This window comes from Styela clava, chromosome 1, assembly GCF_964204865.1.
Source record: "Styela clava chromosome 1, kaStyClav1.hap1.2, whole genome shotgun sequence".
Lineage (NCBI taxonomy): Eukaryota > Metazoa > Chordata > Ascidiacea > Stolidobranchia > Styelidae > Styela > Styela clava.
The window spans coordinates 26,213,266-26,232,624 of NC_135250.1; the positions used below are offsets into that span (position 1 = coordinate 26,213,266).

General features: G+C 35.1%; 3 protein-coding genes across 3 annotated transcripts in view; 1 reads left to right on the plus strand and 2 right to left on the minus strand.

Annotated features, from left to right (window-relative positions):
* Positions 1-4,054: 4,054 nt before the first annotated feature.
* LOC120334937 (very-long-chain 3-oxoacyl-CoA reductase-like) lies at positions 4,055-11,531 on the minus strand. The gene is made up of 4 exons (XM_039402454.2): positions 11,290-11,531; positions 10,403-10,725; positions 9,792-10,068; positions 4,055-6,392 (listed from the first exon to the last, which is right to left on the minus strand). Exons 1-4 carry the CDS (start codon positions 11,472-11,474, stop codon positions 6,218-6,220), a joined length of 960 nt encoding a protein of 319 aa, XP_039258388.2. The 5' UTR covers positions 11,475-11,531; the 3' UTR covers positions 4,055-6,217.
* LOC120334938 (coiled-coil domain-containing protein 172-like) lies at positions 11,532-15,257 on the minus strand. Its single transcript, XM_039402455.2, has 3 exons — positions 15,089-15,257; positions 13,949-14,608; positions 11,532-13,221 (listed from the first exon to the last, which is right to left on the minus strand). The coding sequence occupies exons 2-3, from the start codon at positions 14,552-14,554 to the stop codon at positions 12,991-12,993; spliced, it is 837 nt and encodes a 278-aa protein (XP_039258389.2). The 5' UTR covers positions 14,555-14,608; positions 15,089-15,257; the 3' UTR covers positions 11,532-12,990.
* Positions 15,258-18,930: 3,673 nt separating this feature from the next.
* Positions 18,931-19,359, plus strand: part of LOC120326106 (proteasome adapter and scaffold protein ECM29-like) — a 53,532-nt gene continuing 53,103 nt past the window's right edge. Inside the window, exon 1 of the mRNA XM_078112946.1 lies at positions 18,931-19,224. Within this exon, the coding sequence (XP_077969072.1) occupies positions 19,173-19,224 (52 nt within the window). The 5' untranslated portion in view covers positions 18,931-19,172. The remainder of the gene's footprint in view (positions 19,225-19,359) is intronic.

Below are 19,359 nucleotides of genomic sequence, written 5' to 3' on the forward strand. Positions count from 1 at the left end.
AATCATAGTCTCATATTTTTGCTGCCCCTGGATACCTATTTTACAACTTTCCTGAGAGAATGATAAATCGAGTATAATTGGAATAATTGCATAGAAAATTGCATCCAAAGGTATAGGATAGCTAATAGACTGAAAAATGTAATACAAAAATCGATTAACCAATATCACAAAGGATTTCTTAAGGGAAGATATATTGGCGAAAATGTAAGGTTATTTTTTATTATCAGAGATTTATTAAAAGATAAAGGTTTCCCAGAAATGGCACTGAACTTATATATACGAAAAACTTATGATTCTGTTTCATGGAATTATCTTTATTAAGTGTTGATTTTTTTAAATTTCGGTCAAATGTTTATTAAGTGAGTCAATACTTTCAAACTACAATATATTCAAAGTCAAAGCACTGTTCTTAATAATAATTGTAGTTCAAGAATGTTTCAAGTTAAGAAAGATTTGAAGCAAGGTCTCTCGCCATATATATTCTTATTAATAATTGAAATATTTGCATGTAGAATTCGACAAAACCATAATATTTCTCGGAAATACAGAATTTAAAATTTCTTTGTTTGCAGATGATGCAACAGTATATTGTAATGGGCCATAAAAAGTATGATAACAGTATTTTCGAAAACCGATATTTTCTTTACCATGTCTGAGTGCAAAATAAATATAAATAAATGCCAAGTATTATATCTGGTAAAATAATATTTGTCAAATTTTTCCTACGCATGACCGTGCAGTTCAGTGAATCAGTGGAACCCTAGCTGTTTTAAAATTTTGGGCATTAATGTGTGCGGAAACAATGCCGATCTTTTTACTGTGAACCTTTTGCCAAAACTTCAAAAATTGAAAGTGGTTGCACAAATATGGTACAAAAGAAATCTAGATTTCTCCGGAAAAATCACTGTTATTAAATCTTTGATGTCGAACTTATTGGTTTTTGTAGTTTCCATCTTACCAGTACAGTATTACTGCCCAATAGTTTTATAATGGAAGTAGGCCTACATAAGATATGCCATTAATTTTTATTGGGTTCAAAATGGGGGAGAATAAAACGTAAAACATTGATTGAATCTGTGAAGGAAGAGGGGTGGGGGGGGGGGGGTCAATATGCTTGATGTGGAATCATTTTTCATTGGTCAAAACTTAAGATGGGTAAAATTTTAATAAATGACGAAATTGATGTCTCATGGAAATCCATAGAAATGTTTTTCTTAAATTTGTATGGATGAACGGCTTTATTTTATGGAAATGTATATCCGCATGGACTGTATATCAAGAATATTAATTCAAGATGTTTGAGAGATAGTATGTGCTATTGGTTTATTTTCAAACCCAAGATTATTGGTGATGTAAGTCATTTACATGTCCCTCTGTGGTTTAACTTAATAAAAATATATCTTGCCAAGGAAAACTTTTAGATTTGTATCGCGTAATATCAACATGAGCAAAGCCCATCCACCGGAATTAAAGATGTTTATGGATGAAAGATTGGATTTAAAGTTAAATAATGGTGGGCGATCTGTTACGGAGGTATTGCGACGTTTCGATCTTTTTATAAATCTAGTTGAGGATGATGGAACAGAGCACAGAAAAGACGAGACCACTGCACCTGTCGGAGTGGTGGTCGATCGTGGAAATTCGATAATAATGTTGGAAGCATGGGAACGGATACAATGATTTTAAATTGAATCAATTGAACGAAAACCACAAAAGAACCCGATGCCCCAATCCATGATTGTGCATAGACTGTTATGAAACATTCAATCTATTTACCGAGTTTTTTCTCTTATAGTAACATTTTTTTGTCACTGTGTTATTTTTGCAATGAAATTGAACTACAGCATTTTATTCCATATTTTTGTAGGGAAAGCAATGTTGTGAAAAAACACATACCATATAAGGCTATAGCCACGCATTCCATCCTATTAATTCTAGAAATGTCCTTTTGATCACATTATTTTCAGTTACACTTTACAGCATAGCGTTTGACTGGAGGTTATCTATTTATATATAATTCTCAAAAACAGCCACACAAGAATACAATTAGCAAGCCCTCAAGCATTACCGGTACATTTTTGCAAATAAGAAGTTGAATGCCTATTACCTTCGGGGGTACTCCTGAAGTATGCGTACCTGAGTTCAGGTTGTGCGCCATCTTGGTGCGCATACTTCAGGAGGTCCCCTTCGGGAGTGCAGACGCTTCTAATTGTACAAGTCTGCTGTAACGATTCTGTCTGCTGTAGCAAGTCTATGCATGTCACTTTCTCACATACATAGTTCATTTTCTCGTGATTTACGTTTGTTATGTAATAAAATCCCACTGAACAATCATTTTTTTCTGTAATCACCATATATCACCACATATGAACCGCAGCCACAATTTATTTTGTTTTGAATTCTAGTTTGTATAAAGTAATGTCATGATCTTTTTTTGATCATTGTGTCACATTTTAAAATTGATTTAAAAGATATTGCCCGATTCGTGTCTTCATTATATTGTGTTCTTTTGACTGTTTTTGGTGGATGGGCACGTACTTGTACGTTTTAAACTTTTTTATTAACTTATGCCCGTCCTCCAGGTCCTCTGCATTTTGTTTGTCCGTTTGTTGTTGTTTCATTTCTTTCAGAGTGACCAAATAAAATTGATGATACGCTTTGTAATGAAATAATTTTGCCGCCAACTGAGAAAATAGAAAAATGGTCAAAAGAATTGTGCAGGAACTTAGATAATTGGTCGCCATTGTATGAAAAAGTTTTTTATTGCACTATTGAATCCAGACTTCGTTCATTCCATGTCAAATTTGCTTTGCAAGCAGTGCCCACTAATGACCTGCAATATAGAATACATAAAACACAAAGTCCAAAATGTACATTTTGTAATATATATGCATGTTGAAACTGTATTACATTTATTTTATTTCTCTGAATTTGTGCAGCAATTTTGGGAAATAGATAACGCTTGGCTAACCGTTGAGTATAGATTAAACCCTAATTTGACACATAGAGAAATGTTATTGGGGGTAGGGCAAACCAGGGTATAAACTGTGTTTTATTGAGCGCCAGATATTTTATATACAAATGTAAACTGCGTAACGAAAGGCCTCAATTTTGCCAATTTCTATATATGATAAAAAATATCATAAACTGTGAAAAGACTATTGCAACTAAAATGGTAAACTGTCAATCCTTAAGAAGTGCAAAACTATTATGTGATCGTTTTTTTAAAATGCAACTATATTTGTGTTATTGTGTCTATATAAATGCGTTATGCGTCCATATAATGTGATGTTTTTTTTTATATAAAAAAGGTATAATTGGAATAGGATTTATATATTTATGCCGTTTGGAGAGGAAAGCCGACAAGACAGCTTAATTACATGGCGAACCACGGCCTCTTCGTCCGGTTACCAGTTCATGTCGCGTGTGGGATTAGTTAGCCAGTTACTATAATTGTTTAAGATGCATGGACTTGATGGTGGAGGGAGCCGTAACCGACTGGTGGTTATGTGAACCACCTCCGTCGTTGAGAAGTTCAGCAATCATATCGCACATATTTGGCAAGTTTATTTCAACGCTTAGCGCGATGCGCCACACTGCCGAGCATCATTTTGTGGAAAAAAAACCAAAGTCTATCAGATAGTTTTGCCAATTGGCATATTCAATGTTTTCGTCAATCCGGAGTAGAATTTTCGGAATGCCTTGATGTCAGATGAATGTTTTCTCCACGACCAGAGGGACTCGCTGAACTACCTCACCAGAGTGGTCCGGGATTTAAATCTAATCGGAAAAGAAAAGTTGGACGACATACATGTTACTACATGTCTTTTTAAATAAAGGACCGACCAACTTCTTGTGGCGTGATAAACCGCGATTTCCACACGTGGCCTTTCGGTCCTCAAAATGTCCAATTTCACTTAGATCTAATATATCTTCCTAGAGAGAAGAAACCAAAAATGACATGGGGTATATAATATAGACATATTTCCGACGCTCTAAACTGTTAACATCTACTTACTTTTCGAGAAAGTATAAAATAAAGAAATGGCCAATATAGACATATTGTCAATATTTATTGAATTCATTTTCAAATTAACAAAGGCTGAAGCTAAATAGAATAAGTACCAAGTATTAAGCATAGGAAAGATCTGCTTCACATGTTAATTAAGAAACTGAGCAGCAAATTTAAAAGACATCCATCAAAACATTAAGCATAGAATTTATCAACAATCCAACGCCATTAAAATGACCGCAAAAGACAGAACCCACGTCAATTTTAACATATCCTAGAGCAATGGTTCTCAACCTTTTATTGCTCATGGCTCCCTTCCGGAGGCTTTTATTAGCACTAATGGCCCCGCTGTTTATCATTCCAGTGGTATTCATAGCATTATTTTGATTGGTTGATTCCGAATCCCATTATGTTCAAACAATTCATGCACAAAAAAGGGTGAAAACACCCTGCAAAATAACATTATTAAGTAACGAAACTTAGGTTTTCTTGTAAAGGGAAATGTAAAATCAGTTTTGCGCCTAGCATTGTGGCCCCCCTCCAATTGATCTGTGACCCCAGTGGGGGGCATGGCCCCCGGTTAAGAATCGTTTTTCTAGAGAGAACATAACTTCTGTGCAAAGAGTCCTAGATTAAAACTGTTGGTTACCATCACACACAGACAGAAGCTTAAGTGTCAAATTTACTTCCCCTTCATAGAAATTATTGAGGAATGTTTTGGTTCTGTTTCTTGGGGTCACCCTGTTTTTAGTTCAGAACATTGACCAATAAGTATAATTAATATAGATTTATAGCATGAAGATTAATAGAGCAATATAAAATAAAAATCAAGCATAAAACTTCATTTTATGAATTGGATGCACAAAATAAAATTACAAACACCTACTCATAACCAAAAATTGGTGATTCAAAAAATACCTTGAAATATTTAAGCTGAATTTCCTTCAATTTAGATTTTACTATACTCCGCAACTGCAGTATGTGGAGATGAAAAATTTAACCCCTATAAGATAAGGTCAAGAAATACTGCATTGAAAAACTCTGAATGCATGAATTAATAACTTTCATCTGACGATGAGTAACTTGAACTAAATAGTAATACATTCAGTTTGTATACAAAGAATATTTCAATGAGAACCTACACAGCATTCTAGTAAAATTCAGATTTCTCATTCAATAAATACACATGAAGGAAGGAACAACTAGCATCCACTAACATCTTTCTAGAAAAGCCCGCTATGCAAATCTTAGTAGCATCCTGTATAAGGCATTATTTAAAAGGAACATGACATAGAAATATATAAAAGGCTAAAGTATGAAGGATAAAATTAGAGAAGTAAATACCAACCCCAAAAATTTATCACCATGACAACTTTTTCAACAATATGTTGCATCAGCATTTGAATAAGTAATTAGCAAAGTACTAAACTATGGAAAATATTCATGAATAGCATTGATATGGTTTACATTGACAATTTCCAATCAGTACCTGTAACAAACCAATTATAAAACACAAGTGCACAAACTGCTTTTCATAAAATAATATTATATATTTCTAAATCAGAATAAAGTATTACCCAACCATTCATCTGGATACTGCGATATAAGGCAAGTTAACTTTTCATAAATTTAAATCTATTAGGATTATTTATTGTATTGAAGCAATAATCAAAACTTTACAATTAATCTAAAGTCAAGCGAGTATTCAAAAATGATGATATTTAATATAACCAACTGTTTCGAAAACTGAATCACTTATTGTTACATTAGTAAGCCTTCAAACAGTACACTTTTTGGCGCTCCCGAAGTAAGTGAAGATGGTTGACACTGGAACATAGTATGTGTGTGTACCAGGTTAGGCCAAAATTCTACTCCAATTTTCCTTATTTCAGTTCTATTCTGCGGACTAGCCAAGTGACTCCAGTAGTATTTGTACCCGAAATTATGGCCCAACCCTAACCTGGTACACATACTACATTCCGGTGTCTGCCATCTTGGTTCACATAATACGGGAGTACCCACTTATGTTCTGCCATACTACTAGATATGTTATAAGTTTTCTTAAAGCATGGCATCAAAGTTGTATAATTTCAGAATACAATGTTTTATTTTACCAAACGTAATTGCTCAATTGAAGTATCATCTCACATAAATCTAAAAATCAAATCATCTTGAAATTATAACAAATGATTTTAATAAAGTTATTTATTGTTCTTTCTTTACTTCTCCGCTGTTATTCTTCTTCTGCCATTCTTTCTTCTTGTACGCTTTCTGTCTGATCGCCTCCCCTTTCTGCAGCATGATGTAGGCATAGACCCAATTAGGAAGCAAACGAACTATCCAGCCTTCAAGGCCATGTGCCCAGTAGCCATGAGTGAATCTAAAAATAAGGATTGCAAAATGCTCCATGAGTTAATATCGATAACAAAACAGAATTCAACAAGAAAGATAGAAGAGGATTTTCATTTTTAACCTGTAGCCAGGGATGGCCAATTCGAATAAAGTATTCGAATGTATTCGAATACCTCGTCATTCGAATATCGGAATTAGCGTTTATAAGAATATCGGATATTCGTATGACGTCACACATTTTCGACGCCGCTCTCGTTGAATGAAAACATTCTCGATAGGAACTTGTGCGCGATTGCATCATCAGCGGACGTATTATTTAGGCGGTGAACGCCTTTACGTTTGTGTTATTTTCTCTAAAACGCAAATTTTCCACAAATTTGTTTCACGATAAGGATGACAATTATTTTATTTTTGTACTCGCACGGAATTGTGAATCCGGTGAATACGTTCATCGGGGGCGAGTTTCTGAAGAAAACGCAAATTTTTCGATTGAAAAGCAGCAATTTAAAATACTGAAAATGAAACCGTAAACAAAAAATTTTATTTGTTATTTTATTTAAAGTTTTGTTGAATCCCGTGACAGTTTAAAAACGCTTGTCTAGGCAGTGAAAATCGCAAAATTTCCACATTATGTTTGGTCCGCGTTTAGAAACATACCGTCACTAATTGAGGGCGGGATTTGCCTGATTATCTATTACTTTAATTAAATTGCGGTCGAAAATTTTTGTGTTAACATTATACAAGGTTTGAAACGCGACTTCTACTGGGTTGTGAGAATGTATATAATATAATTAATCTAAAGAATATTCAATTTTTATTGTGCGGAAATCAATTTTACTCTGAGATTTTACGGCAGCTTTATGGATTTTTCGAACGGTTTTATCTTAAAAATAATCGGAACACATCTCAAATTTGCCGAATTTGTAAAATACGGATCAAAACAATATATAATCGGGCAGTTTACGACACATTTTTATTTTTATGTCCGCGGATTGCAATGGTATATTAGAGTGGTAAGGATTTCATTTTGTTGACGCAACCGCAGGTTAAATTAACAATTATATTAATAAAGCCAGACATTTTAAATATGCCCGTATCGGTCACGAATCAATCACTTTGCAAAACAGAAAAATATATATTCGTTGTTATATTATTCGTTGTAAAAGTCGGCTCTCTTGACAGGTGGAGTAATCGCGGCGATATGTATTTTTAATTTACTGCTAAACTTTAATATGTATATTCATTGTATGAAATGAAGTTGTACTCTACAGAATTTGATATCAGTTATTGAGATTTTTCTAACGGCGATAACGAGTTGGTGAGATTGCAAAAATACGTATTAAAATTGAATACATCAGGCGGTTTATCTCCTAATTTTAGGCCACAGATCGCTGTCGACCGAATAGTAATGTTTTTATTTTGACGTAAGAAGAAGCAACCGCGAGTTACGTTGGACTCATAAAATTAATATATAACGATATTTTAGAATCTGGTAGTTGTCATGGATTGGATATTTTATGTGACAGGATGATCATTATACGCTGAAACGAGCGCGGAATGGCGGTGGCTGTTAGAGGTGGCAATGGGAGTTTCCGATTTTAAAAATCCTGGCTGCGCGCCTGGCAATGGTGGTCATCTATCCTCCCAACTTATTGCTAATTTCAGACATAACGATATGCTACACATAATAACAATATGGTTCACATAAATTAATATCCGAATATACTGGTAGCTGGTAGGTAGTAGAATACTCTCGGCCTAAATATTAGAATTTGTAAAGGCATAATGGATATTCGATTGTTGTTGCTTGCTCCAGTTGCCTGTATTGCCAATGCATTTTATTACTCTTAGAAAATATACACTATTAGTCTATTACTGAATACAAGTAGTATTTTTGTCAATAGACTTGACTATTATCGTAATATCATGGTACCAATGATAGAAAGCGTCAGACAACTCTTTGGCTATCTTTTCATATGGTCATTTATACTATGTGTACAATTTTAATAAACTGACTGTGACACAAGTTGCTATTATTTTTATTGGTAGCTATAAACTATCAATTACTTTGTGTACATATACTGTTGGTTTGTGGCTTTATTTTTATTTTGAAGCTTATTCCCTATTTTACTGAGTTTTAATAAACTAAAACAAAAATGTGGTATTTTCGATTTTAGAATGTATTCGGAATTCCAGATTCGAAAACATTATTTTAGAATGTATTCGGAATAGTTCAGTATTCGGAAATGGCCATCCCTGCCTGTAGCCATGAGTGAATCTAAAAATAGGGATTGCAAAATGCTCCATGAGTTAATATCGATAACAAAACAGAATTCAACAAGAAAGATAGAAGAGGATTTTCATTTTAACCCAGTGGGAAAGGAGAGCAAATAGGGAAATCATCAAACTATTTAACATTTCAGAAAATTGATTAAGTTTATTTCGTTATATCAAACTATTTTTGGGTTCTATTATTCTACTACAGATGCCACTGCGTGAAATAATCCCACCTATTCCTGAATTCTACAAGGTTCTGGAGCTTCTGAGACTGATTTTCCCTAAACTTCAAACAATGGGTTTTCGCATCATAAAAAATAAAGTTCTATTGCCTACAATTCTGTAGGCAAACTAAGGACTAAGGACATTCAATTACAATTTCCAATTGACATATGTTAGTGATTTTGACGAATTGCAGATTCAGCAAATAACCCAAAAATCATATCATTCTTTCAAATTGGATAAGTGCCAGCACTCTTAAAGTATTTCAATCCTTAAGAAAATTCTTTTTGAATGACGGGATTAAATTTAGATTTAATCTGACAAAGCTAATTTGCACAAATTGGATACAGCAACTGATATTGCTTTAAAAGAAATAGATTCAAGATAAGCCACACTCAGTCACTAAGAAGTAAAGGTGACCATCAATGAGTGCGCTTACAGGCAACAACAGAAATGCAACATGGGCAACCACGGAATGTTGGAATATGGTGTAGTTACGGACAACAACTAAAACTAGAATATCGGTTAGAAACCGAAGACTTATCGATCGAAGGTTAGGGGATTCCCCCAAAACAGTGGTCTTACTCCATAGTGACACCGTGTGTCCCATCACTAATTAATTAATACCTCGCTAATTATAAGACATAATCCATCCAAAATCAATAGGCTTCTGATCCGAGCTATGATGAATGCACATGCAAAATTTGGAGCAGATTCAACCTCGCTTTCGTGAGATATCGCGTGCATCTAACACACAGACATACAAATACCTATCAACATACTTACCGATCTTAAGATTGATAAGTAATAACAGGAGCTACTGGGACTATAAAATTTGCGTCAGTAAAAACAGACTGATGTGAGACTCGAAGTCGTTCAAGTCAATACGATTCAATAAAATCACAGCGTCCATTATTAAACAACTTACTTGGTCACTCCAGCACCCCGTAACATACTCTTCGCATAAACTTCAGGAGTCGGCACAAGAAGACTCGATGCTCTGATTTTGGACAATTTAGTAGTAACGTAGAATGGCATAACACTTTGGATCTTTATTCCTTGGTCTTCGTATTCATAGGCGATAGATTTTGAAAAATGGTTGACGAAATCTTTTGAAGCAGAGTAGAGAGCAAGCATAGGTGTTGGTTTCAGTGCTGCAGCTGATGTTATGTTGAGAATGATCCCTCTCTTTCTGTCTGCCATGCCTGGAAAACGATAAGATAAAATAAGAATTGCAAAGTTGGAGCTGCATGTTCTCACTGAAGTCGGAGTTGTATTTGGAGTTGTATTTTCAAATTCACCAGAGTCGAGGATCAAAATTCCAAATTTTAGTCGAAATTGCAGACTTCCAATGGTGGTAAAATACTAAAACTAATTCAATGAGCCATTCAACTAAAAGAGTCAAAAGTCGATTTTAAAAAGTTAAAGAGTTTTACAATAAAAAAAAATATGTTTTCCTGAAGTAAGATTGAATAATATTAGTGTAAAACTACAACAGAAAGTTCAAGTAAAGAATTAAAATTCAAGGCAGTAATATACCTGGGAGCACAATTTCAGTCATTTTCACCACTGACATGATGTTGCCTCTGATCATTCTCATGATAGTAGCGGAGAGATCGGGTAATTGAAGAAAGTATTCAGGGTGTTCGTATGAAATCCCCATGTTGTTGACAAGGACGCCAATATCTAAATCTTTAATTTCTGACGAGATTTCCTCGTAGATAGACTCATCGTGAGTGAAATCGACACGAACGATTTTTGTTTCAACGTTAAAATCGTTTTCTATTTCTTTTGCTGTTGATTGAAGTTTTGCCAGGTTTCTGCTAATAAGAACTATTTTTTGTCCTCGCTGAGCTAGTACCCTGCAATGGAGACAAAAAGACACGAGAGTTTTTATAGGGAAGTATAGGGAATATGATTGTTAAAATGGATTGCTTCGCTAAATAGTTGTTGTATGATATTCCTTTTAATAATGTAGAAAGTACAACTTAATTTTAAAAAGTTAATATTATTCTGAGGACTTAAACCTAACATTAACAATGACAGCAGATGCAGGAGGAATACTAGACTCATCCCGTTATAGGGTGTTTAATGTAACCGTTGGCAGATTACGGCTTCAACACCAAGCCCATACATCTGAAACAAGTAACTGGTTATTAAATGCCATAATCCTGTACCCAACATGGACTGGAAACTGGACAAGCGGCCATGTTTCCCCGTATGATTAAGTCGTTTTATCAGCATCCCTTGATTAATATGTAGAATCCTATCTTGTAATATTCGAACATGCACTTAGCAAACCAGTTCATTGAAAATGCTGACATTTAGCTAATAAATTTAGAGAAGTCTAATTAGTAATAAATATTTTGTAAATTCAAAATAAATATAAGATTACAAAAAGAATAAATCACAAGATATAACACTACCTTGCAGTTGCTTTTCCAATACCATCAGTAGCTCCAGTGACAACTGACCATTCTCCATACTGACGAAAATCCGGATAATTGCTCAGAAAGTAAAGTTTGACACCAGAGTATATATCCCATAAGAGACGAAGACTGAGATAGGTTAGACTTGCAAGTCCTATATACGCTACACAATTACACTCCATTGTACACTATTTACAAAACACACCCTATACAGGTTTAATACCTTTTTAATAAGTCACCTGAAAAGAAAGTGTTCATCGATGAAATAATAATAGAAATGAAGAGGCAATAATCAGGGTCAGGGTAAATATATGATCTTCTCTGACTCATGGTTAATGGAAATTTAGACTCTGACTCAAGCTGTAGAAATCAAATTTGAATAATGAAACTTTTTGTGGAAACCAAGTATTCTTTAATAAACCGTTAAAAATGCTTAGTCAATTCGATTTTGCAGTGTTTGAAGGGGTTTCATTTTTTCAATTATCGCCAAGGAAGTCTGAATTTGAGTACCGGTAATTCAAAATAACTCGAGTTTGTAAATATGACATATGCGTTCAAATGACTGCTATTAAATGAATTCTCAGCGGAATACAATTCGAAGTAAATTACTATAAGGATTTCACATACGGCAGTACAGCACACTATCCAAATTCCAAGAATTTTCCTTGTGTTTCACAAACGAGGGGCGTCTGGGACCACGTCAGATGCGTCATATCACACCATGCTTGTCTCAATAATGATCCAAGTTAATCGCAGCCGTCACATGACCAAAATTGCCGATTTTTGCTAAAAACTCTCGAATGCTGCGGTAGAATTTTTTTTTCGTCAGTAAATCGGATTATTTTTTTCCCAAGGAATTCAGTGATGACGTTACTAGATTGCGCTTTTTTGTAGTAATTTGCGCAACTTTATTATACTGTATTATTACTGATGTTGAGGGACAACAATGTCCAGACGTCTCCCAAACGAGGGGTGTCTGATCCTCTGTAAAATGGGTTTCTCTAAAACTGGACAATTTCACCCGATTTGTATAGTGTGTCGTGCTGTACGGTAACTATCAGATCAGTATTACGGTACTAGTATTACTCTGCTGAAAATTTAATTTGATATCAATGATCTAAAAACAGGATAGTATTAATTAAGATGGCCTACGACTGGGTCCAAGTTGAGAAAAGGAATGTTTAGTAAATATAATCTACAATTTGAAAAATTTGAAAATACACCACTACCTCAAGAGTTATTTTTTTCAAATATAAATTGAACAACACACATCCAAATAAGACTATCACACTAATGTTGGAATTTTTTTCAGCTAACACTATTTAATAGCACGGTTTGAGCAACAGTAAATAGCAAACCACAATGGTTTTTAACTACTCTACACTTCTACAGACTCTACTATCTCTGAGCTACTTTTTCAAACAAGAATTGAACAATACACATCCAGATGAAAACAAAAGACTATCTTCTTATTGACAAAAACAGTTGATTGGCAACAATACAAAACAATTAAAATGTTTAATAGGTAAACCAGCATATATGGTTTTTGATAGTGAACAACTATATTGCCCGCCAGTTTATTGTCTTTCACTTTGACCTAGGGATAAATAGGAAATTCTAAATTCCTTATCAGAGAAATGCTGTTCTTCTATATCAAATTCATGAAATATCGGCTCACAAGGGTAAATTAATACCAATCTACTCATGGTTGACAGAACGGAACTTGTATCCACCGGCTGAAGGTCTGTTATTTTGGTATGAACCCTGGTTTCGTAAACTATCTTGCCATTGCCTTCGCTTTACTCTGTTTAATTCAGCTTTTAAATTCCTTATCTTTCCTTCTAATTCTTGGTTTTTAATCGAATCTAATTCTTTTTGAAGCTGAATTAACTCAGGATCGTTGTGATTTTCTGACCTGAACTTATTCACCTAGAAAAGAAAAAATTCAAATTTCTGCCTTTAACATAAAACTATATGAGGAAAGGAAAGTCATGCGTCAGTACTAATATTGTAAGGGCCTGAAAGCACTAAGACTGCTGAAAAAATTTGCGGTTTTGTGTTTTCCACTAATTACTATGAAACAGCAAAATTTTTGGTGAAATATCAAGCTAAACAGGAGTCAGACAAAGTTAATAGTAAACAATAACAGACTTCTAGCGGCTTCTCACATTTTTGCTGAAATTTTAAAATCGATTGGTGGTCCAATGTTTTTGGTAACAGTATCATATTTTTAAAAAAGAAGGGATGAAAAAAATCCGAGAATATCGGTCAGAGACCGAAGACTTATCAATCGAAAGTTAGGGGATCCCCAAAACAGCGCTCTTTCTCCATAGTGACACCTTGTGTCCCATCACTAATTAATTAATTACTCGCTAATTATACGACATAATTCGCCCAAACTCAATAGGCTTCTGGCCCGAGATATGATGAATGCACATGCAAAATCTGGAGCAGAATCAATCTCGTTTTCGTGAGATATCGCGTGAATCTAACAGACAGACAGATACCTATCAACATACTTACCGATTAAAATCGATAAGTAACAATAATTAAGTTCCATTAACCAATAATACAACTTACCTTAAGACATTAAGAATGATTTATCTAACAGAATTTGACCACATAAACTCAAAAAAAAAAGAAAAATTTGAATTACTTTTTCAATTGTATTCAAGGTCTCTTGACGTTTCTTTTCTAAACTTGAATCAACTTCTATAATTTCAGATTGAAGTTGAGATATTTCTGCCTGAAAACAAGCTTTTTGTTCCATCAATTCTGTTGCTTCTTCCTCTTCTAATTTCAATTCTTGTAATCTTGTTTCAGCTAGTTTAATTTCACTCTCAATTTTCTCAAGCTCAAAACTTTTCTCTTCTTTGCGTTTTTGAGCTCCGAGACCAATAAGATCATATTGAGCACAAAACTCCAAAACATTTTTTGAAAAATCAGATTTTAATTTTTCCAAGATATTTTCCTTTTCTGCTACAACAAATTTCAATTGATCAATCTCTTTTACGATTTCTATTTTTCTCTCCTGCAAAACCTTTTTTTGCTCGAGCAAAACTCTACATTCTGCGTCTTCCTCATGATATTGTCGAACAAAGACATGCAGCCTGCCCTTCGATGATACACAAGACTCTTTCAGGGATTTAAGATCAGATTGACAGTCTGAAATCTGCTTTTTAATTCTCACAATACTTTCTTTCCGGTTTTCAGCTGTTTGTTCAGACTGTATTATCTGCTGGAACAATCTTTCCAAACTCATTTTGTAATTTTACTCGGTGCAAAAATACTCTTACTGACTAAAGCATGCAAAAAGCTGAAGATACAATAATAAAAAAGTTTTTTTTAAGCTGTAAAGACAGAATTAAATCAGCGTAAACACTGGAATGAAATTGTGCAAACTTAAAGAGTCAAGGCAGCAAGCTGTTCTCAACATTTATTCTTTTGTTTACTCATTCAGTCGTTAGCAAATTTTGAAATTTAATCCAAACTTCAAAATTTATTTTCTGTTCTACAGTTCTAGGCCTGTCTGCCTGTAGAGGCTGTACGTTAGGTCTATGTTATATCTCTTTTTGTCAGAAAAAGTTACATTATCATTAAATGAAATCTTACCAATAGTAACTTGTTAATTCGTAGAATAGGATTACCATCAGATAATTATTAGAAATACAACCCTCCCCAACTTTTTTTGGAGAAATTGCGATGTCTGAATGTAAAAAAGTACCGGTACGGTAAGGTATTAGTCTACGGGTGCGGAAAACTGGTACCGGTATCGTACCTGAATAAATTTACATACCTGATTCCGTTTAACCCGGCCGAGAGGTCGTAGTTGTCATAGGATTGTGCAGTCTTATCATCTTTATCCTCCCAGCAAATAAATATTTAAGTTGGTCTACGCAAACTGTGCGGCGCAGATGCAAGATTGCAAGAATCAGTTCCCCAGACCCGATCGTGAGGCTATGGTATGACACCGAAGGGCGCTAGTGTGCGCCGAAGGATTGTTAAAGAAACGTCACGATGGACCTTTCCTCGAGCATCGTCTTCCTCGTTTACTTCGTGACATTGGCCAATCAGCAAGATGCAAAAAATGACGTAACAATGCCCCCTTTTCGCATCCGCTCAGACACTTTTCTCACTCAGACAGATTTTCAAGCGTGGTTGTAAACATTACCTCGTTTTCGCGTTTTTGAACTCTATTCGTTAGTTTTCAGTTGTGTTTCGGAAACTTAAATAAAAATCAGATAATTCAATGATCACTCTGTCTTCCTAGGAGTTTCAATTTAATTGCAGTAATTAAAATGAGTGTAGAAATAGCTGTGATAGACTCCCCCGGGATAAATATGTAAATCCTATCCTATCCTACCTCGTTTTCGCGTTTTTGAACTCTATTCGTTAGTTTTCAGTTGTGTTTCGGAAACTTAAATAAAAATCAGATAATTCAATGATCACTCTGTCTTCCTAGGAGTTTCAATTTAATTGCAGTAATTAAAATGAGTGTAGAAATAGCTGTGATAGACTAGCGTGAAATTCTTTACTGGTACTTTTGAAAAACAGATTGTTGTATGCGATGAATCATAATGATGGTTTGAAACACATACCCCATTTTACAGGCGCCAACTCGCAAAAGCACTCTTAAATTAGCGCTGAAAACTTTGCAATGGTAAAGTATAGGAAGAATTCTCCGGGGGTCAAAGGTCGGGGAAAGGTCCATTGCGTTTTCGCACGGACAACGCTGGCGCATCGCGAGCGTGCAGGATTGCTCACTAACCGATAGACCACGCGGTGGGGAAGCTTCGTACGGTACTTCTGGAATGACAGCGGTAACAAAGGCATCTAGGAGGGTATTCAGGCAGTAAATGATCAGCGAGGATAGGTTGTCATAGTTGAGAAAAAGGAGACATAACTGATAACGAAACATCGTGGAGGAAAGCGGGTAATAATGAGTCAAGTCGACCGAGTAACGTCACCGATTCTGCAAACACAGAGGCGGCAGGGACAAGACAAAGTAGGGGAGACCAGAAAAAATGGCCGGATGAAAGAAAAAAGTGTTGTACGCGGGGAAGAATCCTAGTGCAGCGTGAAAAGGATATGGGTGTGGCTGGGTGAGGAAGTGCAGTCGTTTGGCCTGCAAGGACAGCCTGAGAAAATGCGAAAAAAAGCAGTCAGTCAGTTATGTGAACACACACACTCCCAGTGCAGTTGTAAGAATAAGTGGGAAGAAGATGACTACACAGAAGTGAGGATGTCAGTCAGTGCAGACGACAGGAAAAGTGGAAGGTGCATAAAGTGGATGCGAGTAATGGGAGACATGTGAGGTCGCAAATTGAATGAGGTTGATGGATGATGCTAAAGGTTGGCCACAGGACGGGCCATAAAAAGAAGAACAACAAACATCATTAAAGAAAAGTAGAAACAAAACAGTTTGCTGCTATATATAAAGTGAACAAGCACATTATGTATGATACAACAAATTAAACATAACATAAACACAGATTGGAAAGTTGCCAAAGGTCATAAAAAAACAAAACCAAACATTATTGAAAAAAGTAGAAATCAAACAATTCAATATTTTTCTAAAGCAAGCTCATCATGCATGAATGATACAATAAGTTACACATTAACGGTACAGAACAAAAACACATACACACAAGTCGAAAAATTGCCAAAACATCGGATGATTTATTTAAATTTTTTTTATTTTAAAATAGTTGATTTAATTGAATCAATCAAAACACCTTCAATCAATCTTCAAGAACCCTGTCACAGTCATTTCCGCAGGGAAATTTCTGGAGTTATTCATTCCTTTGGTAAATGTTGAATTTGGGATATAGGCCTAAGAAGTCCAAAAGGGTGTGTTACCGGAAATGACGATAATGCGAGTTTCTTAGGTCTAAAGCACCAACGGCGACATGAGGTTGAGTTACACTGTATCACAATTTTCATAAGTCGTCAATGACGATTCTGCCAAAATTTGAATTGCGGCAAGATTCCGTATATTTTCGGATTCTCTAACTTTTTGCTTATCTTCTTTTAGGATATGCTTCGTAAATATTACTTATATCAGGCAGTACAGATGCCTCTCAACTGAGTACAAATGTGATACTTGGATTATTCGTTTCAGAATTATTTCAAATCTAAATACAAAAAGGGCCTGACAACATGTCTCAGTAAAGAAAAGGCGCGAAAACTGCCTCGTTGATTGCAATTTCTGCCTCTCCGGTCACTTTTTCTTATTTATTCGTTATTACTGAGGTGAACAAGAAAATTTATGCTATCTCTATGCTCGGCGGTGTGGCTCGTCGTGCTAAGTGGTTGAAATACGCTCGCCATTGCACCTCTGATTACTATTCGTGGGTTCGCAGGTTCGAATCTCATGGGGAGATAAATATGTTCGAGAGGATTGCAACAAAATAGTTAGCGTAACCACTGGTCTCCAGCACCAAGTCCATGTATCTGAAAACAAATAACTGGCCAACTAATCCCATACCTGACATGGAATGATAAACCGGACGAGAGGCCTTGGTTCGCCAAATGAGTAGTCCGACTTATAGACTTTCCTCTCCCCTGGGTTAAATATGTAAACCCCATCCTGTGTCAAACGCGTCTCTCTCTTGTAGTAGTCCCAGTCAAGTCCATGCATCTGAAACAATATGCCTAATGTAGCATATGGCATAATATCTAATATGGGATTCTCGAAGTGGATTGTAACCGGACGAGAGAAAGAGAGAGAGAGAGTTTATTTCGTTTTGTCAAACCAAGAAAACGATATATACATAAATACATATATAAACATCAAATAAACAGATGTTTTCGGTATATGACTGGGAAGCAACGATACGACCTTTGGGGGTCATCAAAGTCAGTTGCCACTCAATTCAATTAAATAAGCATAAAAATAAATAACAAGTTCAGTGTCAATATATCAATACCTCTCATTTTTGTTTACTATATACAATATTTACACGTAATTACCATTTTTCATTATCAATTAAATTTCAACAAATAGATTGGAGCCCAGGCACTCACATACAATTCATTTGAGAAATTAGCTGGCATATTGACTTTATAAAATGAAGAATTTAACATTTTATAACACGATTTGGGACAATTTGAATGTGAACATTTAATAGTCATAATCGAATACGTAAAATTATATGAAATCATTTTACAGAGTAAGTATCATGAATGCAATATAAGCTTGGCATATTAACTTTAAGAAATAAAAAAATGAGGAATGCAACATTTTATAACATGATTTGGGACACTTTAAATATGAGCATTTAATAATACTGTAGTAATCAAATATAAAAATAGAGAGATAAAGTTGATTATGAAATATCATGGATGGGATATTGGGTGAAATTTTTGTTTAGAGCAGCCAAGTACAACACACGATATGTAACATTGGTGAATATAGCGAAGAATTGCAAACAGAAAAAAAAAGTGTTTCGGCATATTCGCCTTATCGGCTCCCCTTTTCTCAGAGATAAATATGAAAATCCTATTCCTTTTCTACCATATTCCTTCGGGTATTTCTGGGAAATTCTTGACGCCGAACAGCAGAAAACTGCCTTATCATGGTTAATTACATGCGATATTCTCGCTGAGTCATTTTAGTGATTGTTTTGTTTTGGAGTTAGTACCTCGGTGCGCTACGTTCCTGCGTTTCGTACTGTGCTTCGCTTCGTAAATTCGGCTTGGTTTATTCATATACTGAATACTGATTTAGCATCACTTGGCTGCCTGGTAGCATTACTATAACGGTATCTGAGAATCGAAAAAGTTAAAAAAAAAAATCGCAGCTGCGATTCTAATTGTAATGATCTTGTACAGTCGTATGTTGGTGTCTCTCTCAGTCTCTAGAGTCAGAGAGTTTGGAAATGGAATCAACTTCCGTAGACAAAAACCAACCTGCTAAGATGTCAGAAAATGGTAAGTGAAGTTTTACTTGAGTCCAGTAAAGTTTTTTTTAAATCTAAAATTCCTACTAAACCAGCAAACTAAATATCACTGTGTCGTATCGGGACATCTTGAAATCGAAGAATGAATGACGACCCTCAGCGGTGT